Here is a 27,729-nt window from a genome sequence, read left to right as displayed (position 1 = left end):
CTTCCAATTCAAATGTCAATATTCTCTTGGCTCCCTGCCAACACCCCCTAGCTACCTGAGTTTGACCATTAGTCACCAAATGCTGGCCAGCACGCCGCCTGTCCATCATAGTTCCTAATTAAGTTGTGTTTTATAACATACCTCATCTACAGGTAACCTTATTGAACTTCATGATAACTCCAGAAGGAATGCAAGATCAGCTTCTTGGAATTGTGGTAGCAAGAGAGAGACCAGACCTTGAAGAAGAAAAACAAGCCTTAATTTTGCAAGGAGCAGAGAATAAAAGGTATCAGAATAATTTATTTGGCTAGGGACTAGTCTATAAGCACTTGACCTTCAATACCATTTTTAAATGTCCCCTTGGTGACTTTTGGTTTTGGAGAAGTCTTAACAGGTTTTGAGGAGACCACGAGCTGGGTGCAAAGGTTGCTACCTGTTCTCCTACCTGAAGTTTTTAGAAATTAGTCTTCACTATTTGCCTCATTTGGTCAGGCCTTGTCCAGTTGTGCTTGGTGGTTTTGCACAGGACTCTTTTCCACATGAGGACAGAGCATAAAGTGTGCCAAGTTGGAGGATGGCTGGCTCTACTATACCTGCTGAACACTTCATTCCACTGAAGTCATTTTACTTTCTAAGAAGAAGCCGCCAGCCCTGTATGGTCAGCATAAGGCCTGAATTTGGCCATAGGTGTTTAGAAAATAGCTTAATTTGTAAGAAAAAAATATTTGTAAGTAAAAAATAGGTTTTTAATCCAGAGATGTAGCTAGGGCGGGGAAAATGGTAGGCCCTGACTTCGAGTGTGTACGCAATGATCAGGGATAGCAGTGATTGGAGCTCTCTCCCCCCACCCCACCATGCCAGCTGGTCTTGCAAAGAGGTGAGGGATAAACTCTATGGCTAGAGGCCCCTACAAAATCGGAGAGCCCCATAAAATGTGCACCCCCACCCCACCTATTTTGCCTGGTGCTCCAGCTGAGGAATGGGCCATGGAAGCCTGACCCACTCTACCGGCCCAGTGTTCCATCCAGGGAGTGGAATGGGGGCATGCCCACACTCCTTCTGGGATTTGGGTCAGGGATTTGCCATGATCTGCATGCCCAACGTCCCTTCCAGGTAGCAAGGTTGTGGTACAGGGGCTTGCCCTGCTTTTGCCCACCTGGTGTTAGCACCAGGTCAGGGGCTTGCTCTGCTCTGTCTGAAGCTCCTGCCAGAGAGTGGGACTTGCAGACGTCCACACTCTGATCCTGCTTTGTGGTAGTGGGGCTGGGTGGATGAGTGGAGTGGTGCAAACACTGAGGTGTGAGCATAGCTAGGGCTAAGAAAGTGGGTGTGGATGCAAAGTGGGTGTGGATGCTAAGTGGGTGGGCTTATGCCATACCCCTGCTTTAATCCTGAGGTTACATATCTTGAAGATGCAGTGCATGTGTTGTACATATTGTACACTTTAGTGGAGCACACCTACAAATTTGCAAATATGAAACTTTTACATTTTCTTTTAGGCAACTAAAAGAAATAGAAGACAAGATTTTAGAAGTTCTTTCTGCTTCAGAAGGAAATATTTTAGAGGATGAAACTGCCATTAAGATACTGTCTTCTTCCAAAGCCCTGGCTAATGAGATTTCTGAGAAGCAAGCTATAGCTGAAGATACCGAAAAGAAGATTGATTCTACTCGAATGGGTTACCGTCCTATTGCTATTCATTCGTCAATCTTGTTTTTCTCAATTGCTGATCTAGCCAACATTGAGCCAATGTACCAATATTCTCTTACGTGGTTTATTAACCTTTTTGTCATGTCTATAGATAATTCAGAGAAATCAGAAGAATTACAAATAAGGTAAGAAAGTTAATTCTCCATTGTCACTTAATAAGAAAAAAGTACGTTCATTGGCTTTCATTGATACTCCAGAAGGTGTTACAGAGCATGTTGCTAAAGTAGATTGTATTAATAATTACTAATTAACAATTAATAATTGGATTACTGTTTTGTACTCTTGAAACAAGCAAAGGGGTCCATATATTCTAATACATTTTCCTTCAGGACCACTTGTTTACAAGTATAAAGAAAGTACAATATGCTATTAACTGCTGTTTTCTATAGTATTTCCTATCTTAGGGTATGTCTACACTTGCTCCCTAGTTCGAACTAGGGAGGCAAATGAACCATACCAAAGTGCAATGAGGAGGAACAGTTAATTCGAGGGAAGCGTTTTGGATCGGACTACCGCGTCTACATGCGGCAAGTTAATTCGGGCTACTGGCTTTTTAAAATGGCGACAGGCTGCGAATATGTTAATCAAGTGCGTGATATTTAAATCCCGTGCTTCATTAGCAACTTCGGTATGCTTCATTTGCCTCCCTAGTTCGAAATAGGGGGCAAGTGTAGACATACCGTTAGTTATTACTGTTTCTAGTCCTATGTGGAACTAAAAATATATGTGCAAGACGCATAGTAATTGGCCATTCACTTTGCTCTCATGTTGTATCCCTTTTACCAACTGTGTGTGTCTTGTGTTTTTTGTTTGTTTATTTGCTTGTTTGTGTGTTTGTTTTTAAAAGATTTTTACCCATTTTTTGGACCAAACCAATAAATGTCTGTAAAGTGCCCTGCAAATTTTTGGCAATGTCTAACTGATGATAACAGGTTTACTGGTCTCAGCTACATGCCTGAAGTCACAAGTAGTGAACTTCACAAGTGTTTTCAGAGCACCACACCAGTGCAATCCACACATTGAGCTAGTATCTCAGCTGAAGCCAAAATATACTCCTCGCAGCAAGTGAAGTTGCAGCTGCCCCAGCAGTAGCTCTGGAAAGGTACAGAAATGTTTAAAAGCTAGAAAAGAAGATTAAGTGTAGTCACTAGTCAGTGGATGTAAAAATGTGGCTAGTGGATGGAATCAACTGTGACTACATATTGAAGAGAAGGGAGTAGAGAGCTTTGTTTGTTAGAATCTAAAGATTCATGAAAGGTGGAAAGGTATCTGCTAATGTGTTTCTATAAAAAGTTGTCTAGTTCATTTAGCTGATATGGGACTTGGTGAATAAAGAATTAAAGAAAGGTAATATAACTGATGCCAATCAACATGGGGTTATGGAAAATAAATTCTGTCAAACTACCTTATTTGTTGGGTGTGGGGAAAAGAATACATACATACAAGAATTGATATAACGTTAGATTTCTATAAAGTTTACTTTGATATTATATAACATTTTGATTAAAAACTAGTACAATATAAAATCAACAACACAAATAAAATGGACAAAAATATGCCTTACTCATAGTCCTCGAAATGTAATTGCAAATAGGAAATCATTATCTAGTGCCCGGGTCTCTAGTGAGGCCCTTGATTTCATATTTTTTAATCAATGACATGGGAAAATCCATAAAATCATCACTGATAAAGTTTGCAGATGACACAAAGTTTGGGGGAGTAATAAATAATGAAGAGGATGTGTCACTCATACACAGCAATCTGGATTGCTTAGAAAGTAAAGGTGTATTGAGTATAACCATGTAGTTTGGAAGGACTACAGATGTGTGCGTGTTGGGGAGGGGAAGAAGCAGCAAGCAAACTGGGCCATATTTAGTAGCATTGTGATTTTGTGTACTAGGTCATGATGTCACTCACTTTGATTTGGCCTGGCTGATCCTCTGTCATCCCAGTAGGGAAGGGACTCTGCCATTGTGTTATCCCACTGTTAGGAGCCAACGAGGAGAGAAGGTTGTCGTTTTTAATTAGTTTTTCTAGGGGGTCCTCATTATTTACTAGTACTTAACCTAAAATGGCATAATCTCTTGTTGGTTTGGTGACTTTTGCTGAAGAAATCCTGGTCCCTATCATTATTAGTAGCACCTGTCCTCAAATAAATATCTGAGAAATTTAAATTCCTCATAATGACACAAATTCCCATTAGTATTTATTTCATTAATATTATGAAAGAGGTTTCTATTGATATTCAATTCAGAGCCTACATTCTTCATCCAGCAGTCTGCCCTCATAGTTCTCTGGGCCATCATGCATCTGCATGTCTTCATCTTCCTCTCGCCTTTCCTCCATCATCTCTTCCAATCCCTTTTTGAAACCCAGTAGTAGTTTCTATCTTCATCTCCAAACCTGGGATCTTCTCTTCCATCAGGTCTACCAGGCAGCAATTCATACACATGAAGCACCTGTCAGGTATCCTCTCCAGAGCAATATATATCCTGCATCTTCCACATGCACTTATCTTCATTGTCACTTCCATTCTTCTGGTCACTATCATTTCTACATCTATAGTGCATCAGAGCCTTCCTTCCCGAGCTCTTGTCAGGAAGGTAAGAAAAACCAAAAAAACCCAAAAGCGCACTCATTCATAGACCTACTGATTATGGAAGCCTGCCCTCTAATCCAGGTTCACTTTTGATCAGCAGTCTGCTTCTGTCACATTACATTGAATTATCCCAGATTTTGAAAACTGAAAGCAAACCAGTAAACAGATACACACTCTAGAATTCACTCAGGGAACAGGGGCTTGTCTCCCTTTGCCTCTAACAGATCTTCATTCAGCACCCCGCAAGCGCCTCATCTTCACCTCTGTAACTTTGTTGACTCTTTTGCTGGTGCTCTGTGATAAGATTAATATTGTTCTAATCCTTTTCTGATGTACACAAGATAACTTTTAATTACAATTTCACATTTTGCCCTTTGGCACTGTTTCTGCTTCAAAGCTTAATGCATAGAATTAGTGTGAGTTGAACTGCTGCTGAATGATTCACTGCCAGGAAATTAATATCTGATATTTAAGTAAGTTAGGATTTATAGGTACATTTGTAGGCTTTGATTAATATGGACACTTCTTTGCTATGTGAATGGAAGAGAGCAAAAAAAAGATGGACACCAAAGATGCAGGAAGAACAGCAGCTCTCCACATGCTTCTCATCTAATCTTGATACTATCCTTGTCCCTCCATTACCCAGTCAACACCGATAGAGTTTCCATTTCCTCCTGATCAGCAGGCAGAGATCATGGTGGCACATCTCCAAAAGATGTTCTCCTGACAAGGCAAAGTTGTCTTAGAGTTGTCTTGTATCCTGCTTGTTCCACCTGGTGAAACCAACCTCTACCCTGATGAGAAAATGTGATATTTGAGCTTCCAAAAGTCTACTACATTTTTATCCCCTTCGAGATTTTTTCATTGTTCTGATAATAGATGGCTCTCTGGCTACTATATTTAAAGGAAGTAATTGGTAATATGGCACAGTTTTCTTGCAATATTTTACTAGGAGTAATACACTGTGGCTGTGTCTAGACTGACCACTTTTTCCGAAAAAGCAGCCGCTTTTCCAGAAAAACTTGCCAGCTGTCTACACTGGCCGCTTGAATTTCCGCAAAAGCACTGACGATCTCATGTAAGATTGTCAGTGCTTTTGCGGAAATACTATGCTGCTCCCGTTCAGGCAAAAGTCTTTTTCCAAAAAACTTTTGCGCAAAAGGGCCAGTGTAGACAGCAGAGATTTGTTTTCCGCAAAAAAGCCCCGATCGCGAAAATGGTGATCGGGGCTTTTTTGCGGAAAAGCGCGTCTAGATTGGCCACGGATGCTTTTCTGCAAAAAGTGGTTTTGCGGAAAAGCATCCTGCCAATCTAGATGCGCTTTTCTGAAAATGCTTTTAACAGAAAAGTTTTCCGTTAAAAGCATTTCCAGAAAATCATGCCAGTCTAGACGTAGCCTGTAAGACTAGAAAATTCTTTTATGTAACCACTGAAGATAGTCTATTTTTTCTGTGTCTTTTTTAAACTTTATTAATATAAATAAAAGATTATTCCTCATCTATTTCAAAAGGAAGATTCAGCTCCCCCCTCCCCCCGGCAACCTCCAAAAATGTGTCAATAGTAAAATATATTTCTGTTGAAGTGTTTTTGCATTGTTTTCCTCACAAATTGGTATACACATTTAATGAGGATCCTTGATTGGTTTTGGGTAATTGACCAGAAAGTTTATTAGACTAACAGAGATCTAAGTGAGTTGTAATATGGTTTCTGAAGTATATGGGTTTTAAAATGATATGAATTTAAGTTCTCTCTCTGACACTTGCAGGCTGAAGATTCTCAGGGATCATTTTACTTATTCACTCTATGTTAATATCTGCCGCTCACTCTTTGAAAAGGACAAGCTGCTTTTCTCTTTTTGTCTAAATGTAAATCTCCTGCAGCATGAAAACTTGGTCAGTACTTTAATGTTATTTGCAATTTTGTACTATTTTAAACAACATCCCTAATTCCTAAAATAGGAACATATAACATGTATCTTTAAAAGCCATAATTGGGTGTGGTTTTGGTGTTATATGTTAGTGAGCAAGTAAATAATAAACAGAATAAAATAATAAAATAATAACAGAATAAAATATAAAGCAATCTACCAAACTTAAATATGATAGCTCTTTTTCAAATCTTTATTCAAAATAAAATAAAAACTATTGAATTGTAAATATTTTGCAACATTGTTGTTTATCTACTGACTTTTTTATTAGATTGTTGTCAATATTTGCATTAGTGGTAAGCCTTTTATTTATTTAGAATAGATTAAATTTAATAGTTTGCAATATGAATTTTTAGGAACAATTCAAAACTGAAGTTTCGATTCCCATTAATTATTACAGCGTAGGAGAAAAAGTGCCTATTTTATTCATTTATGATGCCAAATATGTTTACCTTGATAGATATTACAGATATATTTCTTAGAATCAAAGCTTTTTGACACAATTGTATCTTTTAAGTCTAGTTAGTTGCACCAGGTCATTTTGCAGAATACTGTTTAAAACTGATAGGGAAAAGTAGCCTTTTAAATTTATATTTCCTGCATAACTGTAATAATAGTATTACTTTATCATTAATAAAATATATTACAATGTAAATTCTTTGGGGACAGAGCCTGTGTCTCCTTGGGTATGTCTAGACTACCTAGTTTTGTCGACAAAAGTGGACTTTTGTCGACAAAACTATACCAGCGTCTACACTACCGCTGAGTTCTGTCGACATAACATCGACAGAACTTAGCAGTTTTGTCGACGCTGGTATACCTCATTTTACGAGGCATAACACCTTCTGTCGACAGAACTCTGTCGACAGAAGGTGTTATTGCCTGTAACGTTGCGTCCAGACTACGGAGTTCTGTCAACAAAGCAGCTTGCTTTGTCGACAGAACTCAATGTGTCTGGACGCTCTTTGTCAACGGAAGTTTTGTCGACAGTATCTGTCGACAAAACTTCCGTCAACAAAACGCGGTAGTCTAGACGTACCCCTTGTGTATTCAGAAAGCACCTAGGACATGTTGAATATTGCTGCAATCTGTTTTAAATAATGAAAGCAGTCAAGTGAAATGTACTGGATTTTAGAACGATGAGAAGTGATGGCAGTTTTTGTTGAGCAGAAAGTTGAAAAACTACTAAAACAGACAACCTTTAAAAATTCCTTTCAGAGACTTCAGGAGATATAAATTAAAAGGGCTACATTCCCCTGTCAGATTAAAACAGTCTTCTGCAAAATGGCCTGGTTCTAGCCTTTACAAGATATAGTCCTGGAATGTGGAACTGGGTAGAATGTTGGTGAAGGGATGAGATTTGTAGCAAAATACCTAATTTTCATTTTCAGACTTGAAATTTGGTCCAAAGAGTCTGAAACACATTAGTTTCCATACATAGGGCTGATACTTTTTGGTTCCCAGAAAGTTTCAAAGTTATCTCAAAGGTAGCTTATCAAAAATCCAGCTAGTAATCCATTTGTCAGTTCAAGAAAGAACTGGTCAAGATAAGGTTTAAGGTTGGTTCACATCTGCTGTTAACCAGGTTCAGTTAATTTCAAATATAAGCATCTTCAGACTTAGACTTGAGACTTTTTAACTAAAACAAATCAAACACTTAATTTTAGAGGTGTGCCTTCACTATCATTACTATGAAAGCTTTATCCACTTTTAGTGCAGAAATTCAGAAAAGCATATACATTATCTACTTCATGCGTGATAGAGTATTTGTCCACTCGTTAGGTTTCATTGTTAAAGCTGTTTTACCTCTCTTTTACTGCAGATTAATGCAAATGAGTGGAAGTTTTTACTAACTGGTGGCATAGGACTGGACAATCCCTTCTCTAATCCCTGCACCTGGCTTCCTCAGAAAGCGTGGGATGAAATTTGTCGACTAGATGATTTGCCAGGCTTCAAAAACATTCGTAAAGATTTTATGCGACTGAAGGATGGATGGAAATCAGTGTATGATAGTTTGGTATGTTAAGAGAAAAAGCTGAAGTTTGTTTCAGTACTGATTTTATGTCTTTATAGGGTAACTGATCACATTAAAAATATTAATTCAGAGAAAAAAAGGAAATTATATAACTTTGCAACCGTTTCAGTAATTGAATCTAAATGTTGGGGCAAATGGTATGAAGGGATACAGCACTCCCAGATTGCATTTTTAAACAAATTTAAATATTTTTAAATGAGTAGAGGCGTCGGGAAAGTCTGCTAATCTTAAGAAAAAATGCACATTGAATCTACTTGTTCACCATGTTTACTTATTGGTAGAAATTATACTGCTTTGCCATTTGAGCATGTTACATCCACCTTGTAGTTTATGTAACCACTGGCATCAATGCCTAATTTGGATGAGCGACTTCCAGCAAAGTCGCACTAGTTTATACTAGGCAAAATTGTTTTATTTTTATTATATGTTACTGCTATATTGATAAAACTTATCACCAATATTCAGTCATCAAAAAGATGGCACAGTAACTTTGCGAAACCATCTAGAAAGAGTTGATAATATATGTGTTTTAAATATTGGAAATGTTCATCATTTAGGAAATTAAGAATTAACTGCCTGATTCAACAATAATAGGAAACTATGAAGAGTTAGGAAAAATCTGACTGGATTTTTAATTGGTAAATCTTGGATTAATCTGATCAGGTATGTATAATGAGAAAAATTAAAGAACATGGCCCATTTCTGCACCCCTTTTATTGACCCAGATTATGAGCAGCACCTGTGCTGCACACAGCACAGGAATGTAAATGAAAAAGTTCACCCTTCGTTGCAAGGGTAGTTCAGAATGGCAGAAAAGGTGGGCTCAGCAGTATCTTCAGGTGCCATCCCAGGGGTTCCAATCCATCACACCCTGTCACATCCTTCTTCCCCTTTTTCATGTGGCTTCTTCCCAGGTAGGAAATAGGAATCAGCACTTCCTGTGCTTGGGGTGTGCCTGGGTCCCCTCCAGGTTAGTGACCCTCATGCCTTGTCTTCCTGTGCTAGGCTCACCTACCTCTTCCAGCAAAGCACACAAGCAGGACCACACCCAGCTGGGGAATATAGACACTGAATGTGGAGGAAGATATTCACAGCTTCCGCCACCCATGAGAAATTATATAGACTAGGTTATATTATAAATGAGAAATAAGTTTATTAACTAAAAAAGATGTATTTTAAGTGCTCAAAAAGGTAGCAAACAGAATGAAGCACATTACTATGAAAATAATAAAAGCATGCAAGCTAAGATAGATTCACTAAAGACATTGGCTACAAATAATTCCTCACCCTGGATATTGTTTCAAGTAGAGTCCTTCACAGGCCAGATATCTTTTTAGCCTGGGTCTAGCAGTTCTTCCACTCTCCCACAGTTCAACTCCTTTTGTTTCTATGTATTTTCAAATATCTCTGTGGATAGGGAGGCAGAGGTGAAACAAACTCAAAACAATCATTGTTTTCCTACTCTGCCTTATATAGAATTTTCTTAAGGCAGGAATCCTTTGTTTGATTTCCCACCCTTCATTGGAAAGTACTACAGATCAAGGTGACGGTTAATATCAACTGACCAGATCACCTGACTCTCTCCATCCAGGAGTCAATAGCGGTATGAAAAGACCAAGTCTTTTCACAGTCTGTTGTCCTTGCTGATGGGTCATCAGCCCTGTCTGGCTTTTCCACTGTAGTACTGAAATGTTAGCAACAGAAGTCACCCAAAGTAGCATATATGACATAAAGGCTACATCTAGACTGCATCACTTTTCCAGGATACTGTCCCATCCATGGAATACGTCTGCTTTTCTGAAAAAATTTTTGGAAAGCAGATGCGCTCTTTTGCCATCCCTGTAAACCCCATTCTATAAGGCATAAGGGATGTGTCAAAAGAGCATGTTTTTCCAAAATTTGGCACTAGGTAGATGCGCCAAATTTTGGAAAAGCCTCTTTTGAAAGAAAATCAGAAAAAGATACGCAATTTGTATACTGCAAACTATGTATGATTTTACTATTTAACTCTGCAGTCTAGACATAGCCACGGATACACAGATCACTATTACTAACTTCATATACAGAAATGACATATGCATACAAATGGGATAATTATATTCAGTAAATCATAACCTTTCTAATGATACCTTACATGAATTATCTTGCATAAAGCTTATTTCAGTTATATCATATTCATGTCATAAGCATATTTTTCATAAAGAATGTGGGATGTTACATCACAAAGGGTTAAGAAAAGAAGGTCAGTAAGAAGCTACCCCAAATAACAGGCTACAGCACTTTATGAGATTGTGTGAGGCTCTGCCCCTCTGCCTATTCAAGACTGTGGCTGAAAAGCCAAAATCTAGCTTATCGAATGGTACTTATATATGGAGTGCAGACTATCTAAAGTAAATAAGAACTTCTGTGAATAAATGCTAGTTATTAAGCATTGCAGAATCAGGATATCAGTTTGTTTATACAGGGGTCTGATGAATGGTAGCATTTACGGCAATAGCAGAACTTTTACTGACTTCGGTGAGGGCAAGATCAGGCATATTGTTAATATTTTGTCTCCCTATTCTGAATTGGAAAAGCTGTTCTGCCATTCACAGAGATCATGACAAAAATTTATCCTTAACATATCTAGCTTTTGTAATGTTAGATTTATCACCATGAAGTAGAATTTTTTGTTATTCTAGTTATTGAACATTTGGGACATTGGGTAAGAGCACCCATAAGAGAGAAAATAAATGTTATCAGGATTGCTGTTTCCAGTTTATTATTTAAGTGGTTTATACCACAATAAAACATCATGAAAAGTTTATTCTCTCTTATTGTGTTAAGATGTCACATTGTAACATAAATTACTTTTATCTGAGAAATGGTTATGCTTGAGAACATAATAGTTGCTGTATTGTCATTAAGCATCCTGAAAGCTACTCTGCCAGGAACAGACATTAAACGAAAGTATTTTTTAAATTATTTTAGCTCATATTTGGAATCTATTTCCCCCTCAACATCTGACTGATATATTCACACATGATTGGTTTTAATAGGATTTAGCCAAATTACATAGGCTTATTGCAAAAATATATTTTTTCATAATAAAAAAATCTCTATATATATCCATAATTTGCCTTATTGATAATACAGAGGGCTTGTCTACAGATAATATTGAAGCTACTGCAGTCGATCTTCCAGGGTTCAAATTAGGTCTAGACGGCAGGACCAAGAACTGTCTAGACCAGTGGTCCCCAACCATTAGAGGTTGCCGGGCACCAGGGGGCGTGGCCGTTCGCCCGCCGGGCGCCAGGGGGTGGGGACACTTGCGCGCCCGGGGGCGGGCCCCCCCCCATAGCCGCGTGCCTGGGGGCGGGGCCCCCCCCATAGCCCTGGGGCTGGGGCCCCCGCCAAGCGCCGCGCGCCCGGGGCCGGCGCTCTCCCCCCGCGTGCCCGGTGCTCCCCCCCCAAGCGCCGCGTGCCCAGAGCGCGGGCGGCCAATCCGCGGCGCTCTCGGGGCCGGCACTCACCGTGCGCCACGTGCCCGGGGCCGGCTCCGGCACCGCGCGTGCGCCACGTGCCTGGGGCCAGGTCAGCCCCAAGCACTTGGCGGGCACACACAAATGGCGCTTGTGGGCACCATGTTGGGGACCACGGGTCTAGACCATACAATAAGGGTGCTAGACCAATCAGGGTATTAAACTGTTCCCTGTTTTCCCCATAAAATCAATTTTGTTGCTTTGCAAGTGTTTACAAGAAGCAATGTGTATTTTAAAATGCATTATATTTAAGTCAAGGGCTGTTTTAATATTGTCTTTAGGGATTTTCAGGAAGCGATTTAAGTCTCCAATTGAGAAAAACACTTAGAATGACTTGAAAATCCCAACTCAGCTGCCTCAGGAGAACAAATACCATGGAAAGCCCCGCAGACTTGTGAGCTTAACTCAAGAAAATCCCATTATTTTAGCACAGTTTAACAGTTTTGGTGAATCAGATCCTAGTATTTTAATAACATGAATGCAGCTACGTTTCATTTGGCAGACCACTAGTCTCAGTAGTGAAGGTGATCAAAGATGTTTTATTATCCTTATTTCATATAGGAATTTTAGGCTTGATTCACAAGAGAGATGTAGGCACTTATGTTCCTAAGACCAACCTTTAGGCATTATTGCCTTTCATAAAGCCACTTCTCAGCTGCCACCAACTGTTACAGTCTCCTAGATTTCCACTGCTAGAGTCTCCATTGTACCCACATACTAGGGATGTGAAAGGTTACCTGGTTAATTAGTAAGCATAACCCTAAATGGTTAACCAGTAACGGGGGGAGGAGGGAGGGAGGGGAGGGACCTGGAGCAGCTCCCTGCCTGCCATGGACAGGGGGCTGCTTCAGTCCCGTAGGGGGCCCACTTCAGACAGGGGCTGCTCTGGCAGGGGTGGAGAGCTGGCCTGTCCATAGGGAACCCAGGCCCACCATGGACAGGGGCTGCCCACTGCAGACAGGGGCTGAGAGCTGGCTTGTCCATAGGGAACCTGGGCCCACCATGGACAGGGGCTGCCCTGGGATCCTGCTTTACTCAATTTATTGATTAAACGCTAGGTAGACTGAACGTGTTAACTGATTAACCAGGATTTTACATCCCTACTTCGTACTGCCAACATCATTGAGCTTCTGAGCACCCATGTTCTGCCAAAGTCCAACAGAATGCATGTTAGACATTCCCCAGGAGACCTGCTCCACTCGGTGTGCATAGAGCTTTGCTGAAAGCAGGGCCTGGAATCTGTATTGCTCAGGTGACTGTACTAGCCAGGGATGTTAACATTTACTCAAGTACATGAGCCTGGGCTCATCGGTTAACCCTCTCGGTTACACACAGCCCTCTGTAGCGGGGGCGGGAGAGGTAGCGGGTACATGTAAGGAACTGTCTTTTAAGCTGACCTGACCACACACTGCTGCCTCCCATGAGGGTAAGAGGGGGGAAGCCAGTACATTCAGGGAGGCAACGCACACTCATACCCCATGCTATATCATCTGAAGAAGTGGGTTGTGCCCACAACACCTCATGCTACCATCTACATTTTTGGGTACTTTATCAATGAAAGAGAGAGATGTACAGCTGTGACTCCCTCCCACTGCCCCAGCTAATTATTTACACTGGGTTTGAAAATAAAAGAGTTTTTATTAAGCCTGAAAAGTATGATTTAAGTTATTGCAAGTGAAAAAGACAAAAAATTATTAATCTAAAATAAAACGTGCCAGCTAATCCTAATACACTAAGGCTGTGTCTACACTGGTGTGATCTTGTGCCAAAGCAGCCACTCTTGCACAAAAACTTGCTGCCTGTCTACACTGGCCATGTGTTCTTGTGCAAGTAAACTGATGTTCTACTGTATGAAATCAGGGCTTCTTGCACAAGAAATATGATGCTCCCACTCAGGACTAAGCCCTTTTGTGCAACTGTTCTTGCGCAAGAGGCCAGTGTAGCCAGGCACCATGAATTTCTTGTGCAAGAAAGCCTGATGGTTAAAATGGCCATCAGATCTTTCTTGCACAAGAGAGCATCTACACTGGCATGGATGCTCTTGCGCAAAAGCACATGCCAGTGTAGACGCTCTCTTGCACAATTACTTTAATACTAGAACGCTTGCGCTAAAGAGTTTTTGTGCAATATCATGCCAGTAACACTGCAGGCTTCTTGCTCAAGAACATTTTGTGGAAGAGATCTTCCACAAAAAGTTCTTGCGTGAGAGAGGTTCCACACTGCCATGGACACTTCTGCGCAAGAAACCCCTTTGTCCGTCCATACACGCCTTTTTACACAAGATCTCTTGAGCAAAGAGGTTTATTCCTCATAGAAAGAGGAATAACTCTTGTGCCAAAGCCCTGTTTTCTGATGCTCTACTGTCCTTTTTTTTTTTTTTTTGCACAAAAACGCACTTGTAGTGTGGATGCTCTGTGAGATTGTGCACAAAAACTCTGCAGTGTAGATGTAGCCTAAGAGTATGTCTACACATCCGTTATTTCAGAATACCAGAGGTATCCAGAAATAGCTACCCCGTGTCTTTTGAACATATCCATTATTCTGAAATATAGCAGAAGCATTATTTCACCATCCCTGTAAACCTCATTCTGCGAGGAATAAGGGATGGCTTGAAATAGCACTTTCTTTTGAAATGTGGTGCTGTGTAGGTAGTGCCAAATTTAGAAATAGCCTATTTTGAAGTAGACTCGAAATAAGCTGTGCAACTTGCATAGCACGAGTTTATGGTACTTTGTAGATGCACCCTAAGAGAGACTGTTACACATAATTCTCACGCTAATCCTTACTCCAGATAAATTCTTTCAAGACAAAGCTAATCTTTTCTCTGGCTTGGGTCTAACAGTTTCTTGTATCCTTAGAGTTCTATGTTTTCAGGTTTCTTCATGGTTATTTCTTACGGTGGGGCAGATAGTTTCAAAAGCTAGCTGAGGATAGCAGTAAATTCCTTTCCATTTTTTAAATAGCATTTCCCCAGAGCAGGTATCCTTTGTTTAACTCTTCCTATCCCAATGAAAAATACTAAACTCAAGATGGATTCCAGCATCAGGTGATATGGTCATATGTCTTTGTAGGACCAACCACAGTTTGGGCATACAAGAAAAACAAAGCCATTTACAGATGGTTACCTTGAGCACTGGGCCATTAGGCCCCTTCTAATGGCTTTCACTAAAAATTCTAGATTAATAAGCAGGTTTACACTTCTCATGTCTAACTTCACAGACAAGAATGATATACATATATAAATAGAATACATTCAAGGGATCACAGGCTCATGAATGATTGGTTACTTGACCTGTTTTGCAGAAACCATATTCAAGTTATGCATAGTCTATTTAAAAACACAAATCTCATAAAAGTATGAGGGCATATTGCCACTCTGTTTGCCTTTATTTTGTCTTGCAGATTAACAATAGGTATGCCCCAATTTCTAAGTCCCTTTGAAGTGTTCCTCTGTAATATCCAGTTCATATGTGATGGAGCCACTCTGTCTATGCTCCCAGCTGTTGTCCTCATCAGGGTCTTCAGACTTGGTAGATACCTAAGTCACACACAGTCTAAAACAGATTAAATCCTTCTTGGGTAACAAAGATCCAACGATGGCCCTGCTTCATTTTTTAGTCCATAAAATTAATTCCACACATGGCCATTAAAAATTAGGAATTACACGGTAACATGTTCCCTATCTGTTTCCTGCTTGAGGGTCTCTTCTAGGCATTCTTGTCTATAAAGTTCCTTTGGCTTATCCTGTCTGGTCCCAGATAGGAAATGATTGCTCAGGCCTAGCAGTGACATTACCGAGCCTGCTGTGCTCTGGATTACTGCTTCCCTGCAGCCTTTCTAGGCAGGCCTGGAAGACCCACCTTTACTGCTTCTTTCCTGGGGCAGGGTGTGGTAGACTCACAGGCTACGTCTACAATGGCAAGATTTTGTGCAGAAGTGGCCACTTTTGCGCAAAAACTTGCTGCCTGTCTTCACTGGTCGCGAGTTCTTGCACAAGAACACTGACACTCTAATGTAAGAAATCAGTGCTTCTTGCGCAAGAACTAGGATGCTCCCACTCAGGAATAAGCCCTCTTGTGCAACTGTTCTTGCGCAAGAGGCCAGTGTAGACAGGCAACATGAATTTCTTGTGAAAGAAAGCCCGATGGCTAAAATGGCCATCGGAGCTTTCTTGCGTAAGAGAGCGTCTACACTGGCACGGATGCTTTTGTGCAAAAGCACATCCCTTGCACAAAAGCACATGCCAGTGTAGATGCTCTCTTGTGCAAATACTCTTAATGCAAAAACTCTTGCGTTAAAGAGTATTTGCACAAGATTGTGCCAATGTAGAAGTAGCCACAAAGACTCCAGTAGAAGGCCCCAGCCCATCATACTCTGTAACTGGATACTCACAGAAATGCCAGGTCTGCTGGGCCCAAACAAATTTTATACTCATCAGTTTGTAGGAGTCAGCTCTGGTTCTGCACTTTGTTGACCCTCACAGCACTTGAATATTTAATGTATTATAGTTTTCAGTGTAAATATATCTAAGAGTCAAGTGGCAATGAATACGGATATTGGCAATAAGAGGTTACATACAAGACAAAATCAGAATGAACTTTCTAGTGGCTGTACTTAACTGCAGGTTTATCTCACCCAGCATCTTTTGTGGGTTATTTCATTATAGACTGGCATTTTCATGAATGCAAAGGCAGTGCCCATTAACTTCCTACTTGTAGGGTCATGGGGATGTTCTTTGGCTTCTACTCAGAGTTGTCCCATCCATAGGATGGTTTGGAGCTGCCCCAGGACCTGCACTTTGGGGGCCCTGTAGCATCATTCTCAACTTCCCTCTGGACAGGATAGTCCTCTATACTGAGATAAGCCCACAGGACCTGACATGAGGCAGCACTCAGAGTGCAGGACCTGACAACTCCTCCTGCACTCAGAGTGGTGAGAGCCATGGAAGCAGAGCAACCTGCTCCACTTCACTGCCATCTCCCAGCTGGGTTGCTCTGCTTCCCTGTGGTGGTGTGAAGCATGGTGCCCTGGCCCCAACCCACTGCACTCCACTCACAGTAGAGTGGAGCAGAGTGGATTGGAGCCAGGGAACTCCACTTTCCACCACTGTAGTAAAGAGGGACAGCTTGGGTGGGAGATGGTAGCGGGACAGAATAGCTGCTGGGTCTCTCTGCTTCCCAAGATGAGGGAATACCAAGGGGCAGTCACACTGTAGATGTATCCTGAGAGAGGTTCCTAAAACCCTCTGAGGGGCAGGGATGAGGCACCCTCCTCTGCACTTTTTCCTGGCTAAAGTCAAAATTTCAGATCCTACTCCGAGTGCTAGGATAACTTATGCTTGTGTATTCCACTAATCAACAGGGCCTTTAAAATTTAGGTATTGCCAAGCTGAGAGTCTCAATACCACATCTTTCTGCATATAGCTGTTTGTTTCCCTATGTATTAGAAGTAATTTGTCTCATACACTTCTTTACATGTAATGAAGAGTTATCTTAAATGATCAAAAAAGTGATCCTTTTTGAAATTTCTTTGCTGGTATCCATTTGCAATGGTTTTTAACATTGCAATATAGAATGCTATGCAACATACATTGTTGCAGCTAGATTGAAAAGACTGATGTGAAAACTAAAAAGGAAGAGCTATGGATATTTAAGAGAATTCTGAAGGATACATTTTCAAATAAGCGAGAAGCTACTAACTGCCCAGCTTCCTCCAACATTCATTATAGTTGCACCACTATGTTCCTAAACATTGCAATGAAAATTAGATGAAGATACCTGCTCTTGATTAGTTAAAATAGTCTTCACAAAACCAAATCAAACCGTAAGGAAGGTCCAGCACTTCATAGAATACTAGAACTGGAAGGAACCTTGAGAAATCAAGTCCAGTCTCCTGTCCTTGTGGCAGAACCGAACACCATCTAGATCATCCCTGATAGATGTCTATCCAACCTGCTCCTAAATAACTCCAGTGATGGAGATTTCACAACCTTCCCAGGAAATGTATTCCAGTGTTTAACCACCCTGACATTTAGGAAGTTTTTCCTAGTGTCCAACTATCAAAGCAAAAAAAAAAAAAAAACCACGCTCCTCTCTGTTTAAGCAACAACTGATTGCTTTATTGATCAGTAAAGCAAAGTGAGCCAAACGTGGTCCCAGCAAAGTCGGGCCCAGTAAAGCTGGCTAATACAATCAATCCTAGTATTTTATACCCTTAACCAAACAAGTCTGACGTCAGGGCAAGAAATCAAAGAGAACTTCAAAGAGGAATTATTATCAGCATAGAAAGAAACAGGTTAAAAGGGAGTTCGAGCTTCAGCTCAAAATAGTTCATTAACACATTCCAACAGCGCATCCCTCTGGTCTCTCCCCACCTCGGTGAAGGCCAGTTCACTCCCTCGTGCAGACACAAGAAACTGAAATGGCTTGTTATACAGAATGGCTTCTAGCTAAATATGAAATGGTATCTACACAACCTAAACCTCCCTTGCTGAAATTTAAGTCCATTACTTCTTAAGTGGAGTACTTTGCATTTGTCCTTATTAAACTTCATCCTATTTACCTCAGACAATCTCTAGTTTGTCCAGATCATTTTGAATTTTGACCCTATCCTCCACAGCACTTGCAACCCCTCACAGTTCGGTATCATCTGCAAACATAATAATCATATTGTCTATGCCATCATCTAAATCATTGAAGATATTGAACAAAACCAGCCCCAAAACTTACTAGTGGCTTTAGTACATGCATAAGAAACTAACATTAAAATCAAGAGCTCCAAACAATCGACTAAGACATCTTCTTACGAGGCCAAACAACTCTAAAAGCAGGATTTGTGTATGGTGGGGTAGTAAATAGCTGTGAAGGGCTTAATTGTAATGACTTCCTGGTAGTCTCATTTCTGTTGTCAACTTTATAAGGCTATTTTCTTTCAGCAACAGCAGGATTTGGTATTGCTTTTAAGAGCTTATATTATCCCTTGACCAAACCATCCCCAAATCCAAATAGGCTGGTACTTTGTCCACACCTTTATTCCCAACTTTTAGTCATTAGATAATAAAACTTTTGACAGAAGTTGTATTCTTATTCGCCTTCAGCTCTTTGAGATTCTAGAGTTTTGTATTTTCTGTTCAGCCATGAGAGCTCAAAACTTTGTTTTAAAAAAATAGAAGCTGACATGTGATCACATCACTTCAGCCACTGTGTGTACAAGATACCCACTGTCACAAGACTCAGTCATGAACTGCACGTATTGCTATACTTACAGCCCAGTGAGGCATTTTACATTTATATGTAGGGGTGGAGAGCTATAAAAGGAAAATACAGTAATTTTAGAATTATTCCACAGCAAGGAATAGAAGGATTATCCCATTTCTTTAAATGTTTTAGTCTATCACTCAGTGTAGTTTGAAACACTGATTAGTACATTCAGTGGTGTGACAGCTATTCACCATTTTTGCAGTCTCATCTGTATCAAGCATTCCTAAAATTAATCTAACTGTACTTTAATCTCACTCTAAAGTGAGTGCTGATTAAATAAACTCATTTGCATATCTGCTTATAGGATCCCCACCATGAGGATTTCCCTGAAGAGTGGCAAGACAAAATGGATCCATTCCAGAGGATGCTTGTCATTCGCTGTCTGAGGCCTGACAAAGTAAGCATGGAAATGCAAGCCAAATAGTTGCTGTTGAACAGTATCCCAAACTTCATCTGCTGCCCCTTCCTTAGGAATTGTCTGGCTATTTCCAATCCCTTACTATTTCTCTATTATTTGTCTCTAATCCAAGGGAAGAGGGGCTTTAAACCAAAGATCATCAGCTGCTTATGATTTCAAAGCTATACAAGCATTCACTGTTATTTAAAGAGATCGCATTTGCCATTAGCAACAGAATAACTGTATCACTGTCAGTAATAGTATCCTATTTCCATTTAGCAAGAAAGCAATACCACATTAGTACTTCTATTTTGTCAAATTCGTCTGCAAGTTCCAGATGTTTAAGCATGCACAATTTCCCTTTGGCTTGCTGCTGCTTTTGATTAAGCATTAAAATAAAGAGATAGCAATATTGGGCTCCCATTGCACAATATCAGAGGGGTAGCCGTGTTAGTCTGAATCTGCAAAAGCGACGAGGAGTCCTGTGGCACCTTATAGACTAACTGAAGTGTAGGAGCATAAGCTTTCATGGGCAAAGACCCACTTCTGACTTGTTGCATCTGATGAAGTGGGTCTTTGCCCACGAAAGCTTATGCTCCTACACTTCAGTTAGTCTATAAGGTGCCACAGGACTCCTCGTCGCCATTGCACAATGCCATCCAAGTTGAGAACAAATTTCTTTTGTTTAGTGAAATCATATTATAACCTTCAGCAGCTTACAATTTGTATTACTTCACATTCCAATCACCTGAGAGAATACACTGTTGAATATTTATTTAGTTCAGGCAATTGTGAGGTCAGAAGCCCTAAACCTCACCCCTTCAACAGATATTTACAAACTAATTTCTGTTCTTGCACCTGGCCAGCAGTGTACATAGTGTTAGCCAGGAAGAGAAACTCACCAGGAACACCAGATTCTTAGTATAGGCTGAAGACCTGTTTAGATAGCCCACTTCAAATGTTGTGCATGATTTAGTTTACCAGTACATACGAGGGGAAGTAAGGAGGGGCTGCACCATCAGATGTATATGCCTTCCTGTCCATCTCTGTATCTACCATGGATAATTTGACAAAACAGCAATCCACTTATTATGAAGGGTAGTATGTGAGCTATTGTCCGGTGTATAATGGTTGTTGTTGCCTTCTTCCTCCATCTCCTTTTATCTAAGTATGTTGTATATTTCACTTCCCAGAGGAATGATTATGTTCTAAAATCTAAGCTCTATCACGAGAAGAAAAGAGAGCTTATGCAGTTTTTGGACTTCAAACGAAGCTTGTCAGTAGCCACTAAAAAAGTCACAGTAGTCAGCGAGGTGACAAGTACACAATATTTAAGTTGGCAACTTAATTTCTTTTCTCCAAGTCCTTCTGAAGGTTGACAGGTGTTGGGAACTGGCTGATAAGGTCACCATCTCAAGCTACTTGTTCAGGGATAAGCACAGAGATAGAAGCTACAGCTACTTGAAAGGCTGCAAAATACCTAGCAATAAGTCTGTCTAATAGAACATTCCTAAAGCTTGGATATATCACAAGTCAGGTGCAGACGTGTATCAATTGAAAAATCTTTATTTAAGAATACACATTTGACCATCTAAAAACAGTATAGAAGCATTCTGCATAATAAGTCAGTATACACTATTTTATAAACACTAATTTATAGGGAGATATACTGATCCCATCTACCATAGCAATCAGATATACCTCCAGAGATAAGAGTTCATATTTACTGTTATGTACTTTACAAGTGTCTTCAGAAAATATTGCTCTATTAAGACAATTGAATCTGTAATATTAATTATGATCATATTGGTACCTGCAATGGATATTTAGGATTGGCTACATGGACATTAAAGAATGAACAAACCTTCCTGGATATCCTTCTCTCCCCTCTCCCCCGCTCTCCAAGTGAGCTGCATTTGTGGGTCCAGCAGCTTCCTGAATTTTATGCAGTAGAATCAGCATTTTGAGGGAGACTCTGGTACTAGCATCTTTGGCTCAGGAGTGTACTGATGTTTGCTGACAAAGTGATCTGTGAGGCGTTTCCTGGTTGCATCAACTTCCTCTTCAAAGGACTTCATTGTGCTCCTGCCAGTTTTGCACTTAAAGTAAATCCAGAGTTTTCCTTAGTATTTAAGTTGCATTAGACAGAAACTCAGAAGCTACCCAAGAAGTGCGATATAGAACTTTCATTAGTGACAGTTACACTAACAAGGAACTAGCAAAGACTTCAATTAGGTCTCCCATTAGATTTATTAATGATGCCTGTCAAATGTCAATTAACTAAACAAGTTCAGTTCCTGTGGCCAACTATTACTTTATACACATCAGTAATGTGGCAGCTACCACTTAGGTAGCCACAGGAGCAGGAAGGCTTCTCTAAGGTGTGATGTTAGTGCCATTTTCCTTTGAATTCCGAAGAAATGATCAGTGAACTGGGTAAATGCAGAACTACTGAAAGAGAGGGGGCTCCCATTTGTCTTCTGTAGTTGTATTGGAAACTTGTTGGCACAACAGCACTCAAAACAGGGAAAATACAGGCATAACTCATTGCACACCATGTATAGCATGGACTCTGTCATCTTGAACTGACAGGGTTTCAAAGAGTGGTGCATGCTGAGTGGTGCTTCCAAGAACTGTTTGTACGTTATACCAGAAGGGATAGTACTTTTCCACCATGTAAAAGTGTTAGGCCAAGTTTTACACTATGCCCCCACCCCCATCTAAGCTACTCAACTTCAGCTATATGAATTGTGTAGCTGAAGTCAACGTACTTACCGTGATGTCTTTCATGTGGTAAGGTTGATAGGGGCGGCTTTCTCATCGACTCTGGTACTTCTCTAGGATGAAAAGAGTAGCCGGAGTCGATGGGAGAGTGCTCAGAGCTTGATTGTGTCTAAGCAGATGCTGCAGTGTCAATTCACCATGTAGTGAAGACAAGCCCTTAGACTAAGTACATCCAGGGGAGTGATGTTTTGTAAGGAGTTAGGCACAGAGTGCCAGATTTTTGAACAGTTTTGAGACTTAAAGATGCAGATAGGCACTTAAGAACATTTTTTGGAGGAAAAACAACAAAACAAAAACCATTCATCTGCAACTTTAAGTATCAAAACAATTTTCAGAAATCTGGCCTTGAGTTCCTAGATACTGCTGCCATGGCAGCTTCCTTCAGTGACAGAAATTTCTGCTCTCTCCCCTATATGGAAACATCTGCAAGGGGGGCAGATTCTTATTTAGACAGCATCCTCAATTTATTGCAAAGCCATTAAACAATATTTATGCTAGCACTTACAAGAAAAGTCCTCAACCGCTCCATCTCCAGCATGTAGTACTCCTCCACTGTCAGATCGTCAAAGTTCTTAGTAAGGGATAAAAACCCACAGTTGTGAGGACGTTTGGAGTGTTCTACCCTGCAGCACAAACAAAAAAGTTTTGTTTGGGGACTATTTAGTCTTCCACAGCATTTGAGAGGAGATAGAAGAGAGGGGTGCAATTCTACAGTTTTCTAATATGAAAGATGGTCTATTTTCTCACAGGCTTGTTTAATGTTCTCTTTTGCCCCTAAATAGCAGTAGTGATTCAACTTTTAAAGTGTCAAGAGGAGAGTTGTGAAACTATTTTTCCTCTAATACCAGATGGAAAAAGCAAAGTGAATTCTTTAAGATGCATGTGCTCGACACCCACAAGTTAGTAAACCCCCAGCTATGTTTACTTCCACTATACTAGAATATTCATTTCAACAAGAGAGAAAGCAAGCATCTATTGTGGTATGAATGCTTCACAATTGAGCAGCCTGAAGCAATTCTGTCATTTCTGCCATTCCTCCTCCATTCTCCTTTCTCCAATTAGTTTTAAAAACTGTAGACCACACAACCTATAAGCCAGTTTTCATGAGTTCAGGGAAATGTACACTTCATTGGCCCTAGTTAGAATATTGGCTATATAAACAGTACCTCTATTCAGTCTGCTACCTGTGTTATTTAGAAGCAGTTGCTTACTTTAGTAAGCACTGCAGAGTCAGTACAACTAAAAAGTAATAGCTCAGTTTTTCTACCTTCCAATAAGAATATAGTGACATTTCACTTGAGCCAGAAAGAATGAAGCTAGAGTTTAAAATATTATGTTGAGCTCACAGTGTTGGCAGATTTTCTTCAACTCATAAAATGCAGAAGAGTTTTATATTCAAATGTCAAGAAGCAAAGAACCCTCAAAATACCAGTATTGGTTACTTTTCTGGATATAGTTAGGCTGAACACAAAGAAACAAATGTTTTTTATAATAGAAAACTGAAGTCTGTTGGTCAAGTTCACATGCATGCTTTGGTAACTAAACCAGAATACACAGAGGAGTCCTGGGAACAAAATAATGCTCAAACTAGTAAATTAAAGGAACTATTCAAAGTTAACTTGGAGGGCTATTTCAAGAAGATTGAATAGTTTCAAGTAATGAAAAGTGAGGAAGAATACAGGCAGATTGCTGCTTACTGTGGATCATCATTTGGCTCCCAGCCCTCCAGCTCTATCAAGCAGAAGAAACACTTTGCAACATCAGGTTCATTTGCACTTGGACAGTGGATAAAGCCAGCCCTGGCCATCTGCAGAGAAGATTTAGTTATGGTAGTACCAAGAGCTCCAAAAAGTTTGGCCCCATGTAATATACAGTGTGCAAATATAATGAGACAACAGTCCCTGTCCCCAGAGAGTTTGCAGTCTAGAGTCTCAGTCCTGAAAGCTACTCTTCACAAACATTGTGGTTGTCCAGTAAGGAGTACTAGTTTGTTAGAAACATAAGTTTAAAACAGACAACAAGGGGCTGCTAACAGGCAAAGGGGTTAGAAAAGAGGCTAAAGGCGATAACATGTTTTTGCATGGAATAGCTGTTCGCCGGTGCCCAGTTGGCTTGTTCCATATGTATTATAGAATATTACCCAGGATCCATTCAAGGGCCAAACCCTATATTGTAGCCTGAATAGTAGTACAGTACTAGAATAGCTTACCCAGAAATAAAAAAAAGTTTGAAGTTGTATTAATGCATGAGTCCAAGAACAACATTTGTTTGCTGTACCATGCATGGTTCTCTCTTCAGCTACGTCTCCACTGCAAATGAGGCAAAGCAGTGAATATTACTGCGCTTCATTTGCATACTTAATGAGCCATCATTTTGCACAAAAACACCGTCTTGCGCAAGAGGCGTTCTGCTGCTTTTCCCCCCCCAGGAAGAACGGCTCTTGCGCAAAAGCCCCTTGCACAAAAAATGGTGGCTCATTAAGAATGCAAATGAGGCACCGCAATATTTGCTGCTTTGCCTCATTTGCATATTTGCATAATAGAGGGCTATGTTTACACTGCCTTAGAGAAAACAAATGATGAAAATAGTCTAAAATATTTCAAGGTGGATTAATCAGTGGGTTAGGTTATAGTTTGTTGAACTAAACTGTCATTTACAAATATAATTATGTCCAGGCAATCCCACAATTAAAAGAAGAGTCTCACAAACAAAGCTAGATCTCTGCAGTTCTCATTATAGTGATCTTCCCAGTATAGAAAGTTTAGCAAGCTAGTTTCCAAACTAAGTGATAGGTTATATCCCACCAACAGGTGGTAAGTTTGTTATATTCCACCAGTACATACGGTAGAGCAATAGCTATCCCACCTATAAAGAGTTTTTGAAGGACAAAGTAGGGCATCCATGCTCTAAATACAGTAGACTTCCGATAATCCGGAACCTATGGGACCTACGTGGTGCCGGATTATCAGATATGCTGGACTATCAGGAAGTACTATAAGCTAGTTTTTTTTTTTAATATATATAAATATATACACACACACAGTATATGAAGTGTTCTTAACCCTTTTATTGTACATACTGTATACAGTATACTGTAATGTTTTAGGTTTTTTTAAGACTTTTTTACCCTTTTTGCTCAGTTCACCTGCTGCCGCTGTTACCTTGTGACTCATTTTTTGCTGAAGCTCACTCACTAGGCTCTTGCCATTTTGATGCCAGACTATTAGGAGCACCGGACTATTGGATGCCGGACTATTGGAGTTCTACTGTAATGAGCCTTTTAAAGATACTTTACTACCTTTAAAGACAGTTAAGAGATAGAGATTAAAAACTACCATTATTCATGTTGGCCCCACATTTGTTGATGTTTGAGTTTCCTTCACAATTGCTCAAATAACTCCAAAGTATGCTTCATCTGAGATTTAACCCTAAAGATATACAGTGACTATATATCAACTGTGACTCATGTCAGTTTCAAAGCATTAGGGACCATAATATTGGAGCATTTGAATAGTATATTGTATGATTAAAGCACTGAATAGATATTAAGTTTAAATGATCCACTTTTATAAGTGCTAAAAGCCCAATAACAAGTTGTCTGATTTCTCCTTTCTGCCAGATAAGGAGCACTAGATCTGTGTGGATTCTCCTCCCTCACCAATTAATCCTTCTCTCCTCCAAAATGCATTTTTCAGAGTCAGAAGTCCTAAATATAAGACCCATTTTAGATGGGGAAACTAATCAAAATGTTTCAACTTTGAAACTGCATTTTGACTTTGAGCTTAGCCAAGTTAAGCACATACAGGCACCAACAACAAAAACACCTAAAATTGTTAAATTTGGAGAAAGATACAACTCAAACATTTACATGAGCTCAAATGTTATATTTGAATTGAGTCTTAAGTCTGATAGCTTTTTAAAAGGCTGTTTTGTATGAACTTTAAATAGTTTTTCCAATTTTTTCTGTTTAGCCCCAAACCGAAGAATTCCATATTCATCTGGGTACTTCCTCAGTGGTCAAGTTAATCAATATCTGTGAAAGCTGCAGATTTCTACTACGTTGAAAAATCCACAAACAAAATAAAAACAAACACTATCCTCACACACTCATAGTTAATTTAGCTTGTTAAAACACGCAACTTAGATTCAGAAGTGAGGGAACACTAATTTACACAGAATGAAATCAAACTTAAATGTAATCAAGAAGTTTTACAAAAGCAAACCTCAGACAGAAGAGATTAAACCCTCTTCCTTATATCTGAAAGGTAGACTTCCATACTGATAGTACACAAACACTCATACAACTGCTGTACCTTTCCAGAACAGAGGACAGAATTAAAGCACTTAATTAAGCCTTCAAAAATTAGAGGGGGGAGGGGGGCAAAAGAGAGGAAAGAAATGAGAGGTCTGACTCTAATTTAACTTGAACATGTAGTTTAGAAGAATTTTTATTTAACATAAAAGTCTATCAGGGAAGAGCTTTAGTAATTGTAATGAAGTCTCATATGTTATTTTTATTGCTAGTTGTAGACAAAATTAGACATTGTCAGACTTACATTCTCAGGAGTACATTTGCAATTCTCCATAAAAGGCCAATCTGTGAAGGTTTTTATGCGATTCTCATACTCATACATGTCTCTAAACTCAATCAAATGCCTACAGGCTAGGCTAAGCTCTTTCAAAAAAGTCTCCATTGGAAGGAAAGAAAGACAAAAAAAGAAAACCTCACTAACAAACTGTTGTCTGATCCTAACCCATGTAATGCTTATGCTTTGCCTCGCCTCAAATTAAAGTCACTTCATTCATTGGCTTCATTGCTTCCACCTGTAAATATGAGGGCATTTTAGTTGAGTAAAAGCAGGTGAGTCTATCAGGAGACAAATCAAGAGAAATGAGGCCACAGTGGAATTTAAGCATCTTAGCATTAAAAGGGGTGTCTCTGTTAAACTCAAGAGCCTGTATTAGCTCAGTATTAAAGTTATGTACTTGATCATTAAAGTAACAAGAAATACAAAAGTTAAGCTCCATATATCTATATTAACCAGTCACTTTGCATAATTTATACACTCAGTTATACATTTAGCAATCTAATTAGAAATCAAATTGCTAGAAAAATAGTATATAATGTGGGTCACTTAACACTACTATTAAAAATCAACTTTTGCATTTCTTGACAGTTTCACTTTTCAGAGTTTAAACTTAAATGGCGCATTAACAATTTTGCATTTCTTTTCAAGACAACCAAAAAAAATGTTCTAGCATATGTTTTAAACTGTACTGTACTAGAGATGTGTTAAAATTTATATGTATTGCACCATGGAGATGGGCAAATCAGAAATTCCATTGGCAGTTATGAAACTGAAATCTTAAGAGAATCCTTTCTACTGTGTACTCAGAAGCTAATGTTTAAATACAAGTCACATATTTGTTTTCATATTAGCCATCAGTTGTGCGATTACTATGTCTGAATCCACATTCAGTTTGTATTTGTGCAACT

The 27,729-nt window shown here is 39.7% G+C and overlaps 2 protein-coding genes across 5 annotated transcripts in view; one reads left to right on the top strand and one right to left on the bottom strand.

Moving 5' to 3' along the window:
* DNAH7 (dynein axonemal heavy chain 7) overlaps window positions 1-27,729 on the top strand; it is a 239,243-nt gene that overhangs the window by 187,366 nt on the left and 24,148 nt on the right. For 2 of the 3 annotated variants that reach the window (XM_075934214.2, XM_025182029.3), the window contains 5 exons: window positions 153-286; window positions 1,500-1,835; window positions 6,075-6,201; window positions 8,059-8,253; window positions 19,356-19,448. In XM_075934214.2, the coding sequence (XP_075790329.2) occupies window positions 153-286; window positions 1,500-1,835; window positions 6,075-6,201; window positions 8,059-8,253; window positions 19,356-19,448 (885 nt within the window). The remainder of the gene's footprint in view (window positions 1-152; window positions 287-1,499; window positions 1,836-6,074; window positions 6,202-8,058; window positions 8,254-19,355; window positions 19,449-27,729) is intronic. The other variant, XM_075934215.2, reaches the window with a different exon arrangement.
* Window positions 20,997-26,999, bottom strand: LOC142830252 (baculoviral IAP repeat-containing protein 5.1-like). Of its 2 annotated transcripts, XM_075934224.2 has the most exons (5): window positions 26,789-26,999; window positions 23,930-24,039; window positions 22,738-22,855; window positions 22,224-22,285; window positions 21,409-21,547 (listed from the first exon to the last, which is right to left on the bottom strand). In XM_075934224.2, exons 1-4 carry the CDS (start codon window positions 26,924-26,926, stop codon window positions 22,235-22,237), a joined length of 417 nt encoding a protein of 138 aa, XP_075790339.2. In that variant the 5' UTR covers window positions 26,927-26,999; the 3' UTR covers window positions 21,409-21,547; window positions 22,224-22,234. The 2 variants fall into 2 exon arrangements, with proteins under 2 accessions (XP_075790338.1, XP_075790339.2); XM_075934223.2 differs by lacking the exon at window positions 22,224-22,285 and having other exon boundaries at window positions 20,997-21,547; window positions 26,789-26,997.

The sequence above is a fragment of the Pelodiscus sinensis genome, chromosome 7 (genome assembly GCF_052426305.1).
Source record: "Pelodiscus sinensis isolate ZL-2025 chromosome 7, ASM5242630v1, whole genome shotgun sequence".
NCBI lineage: Eukaryota > Metazoa > Chordata > Testudines > Trionychidae > Pelodiscus > Pelodiscus sinensis.
Note: the sequence above shows the minus strand (reverse complement) of the source record. Positions and strands in the feature narration are given on the sequence as shown.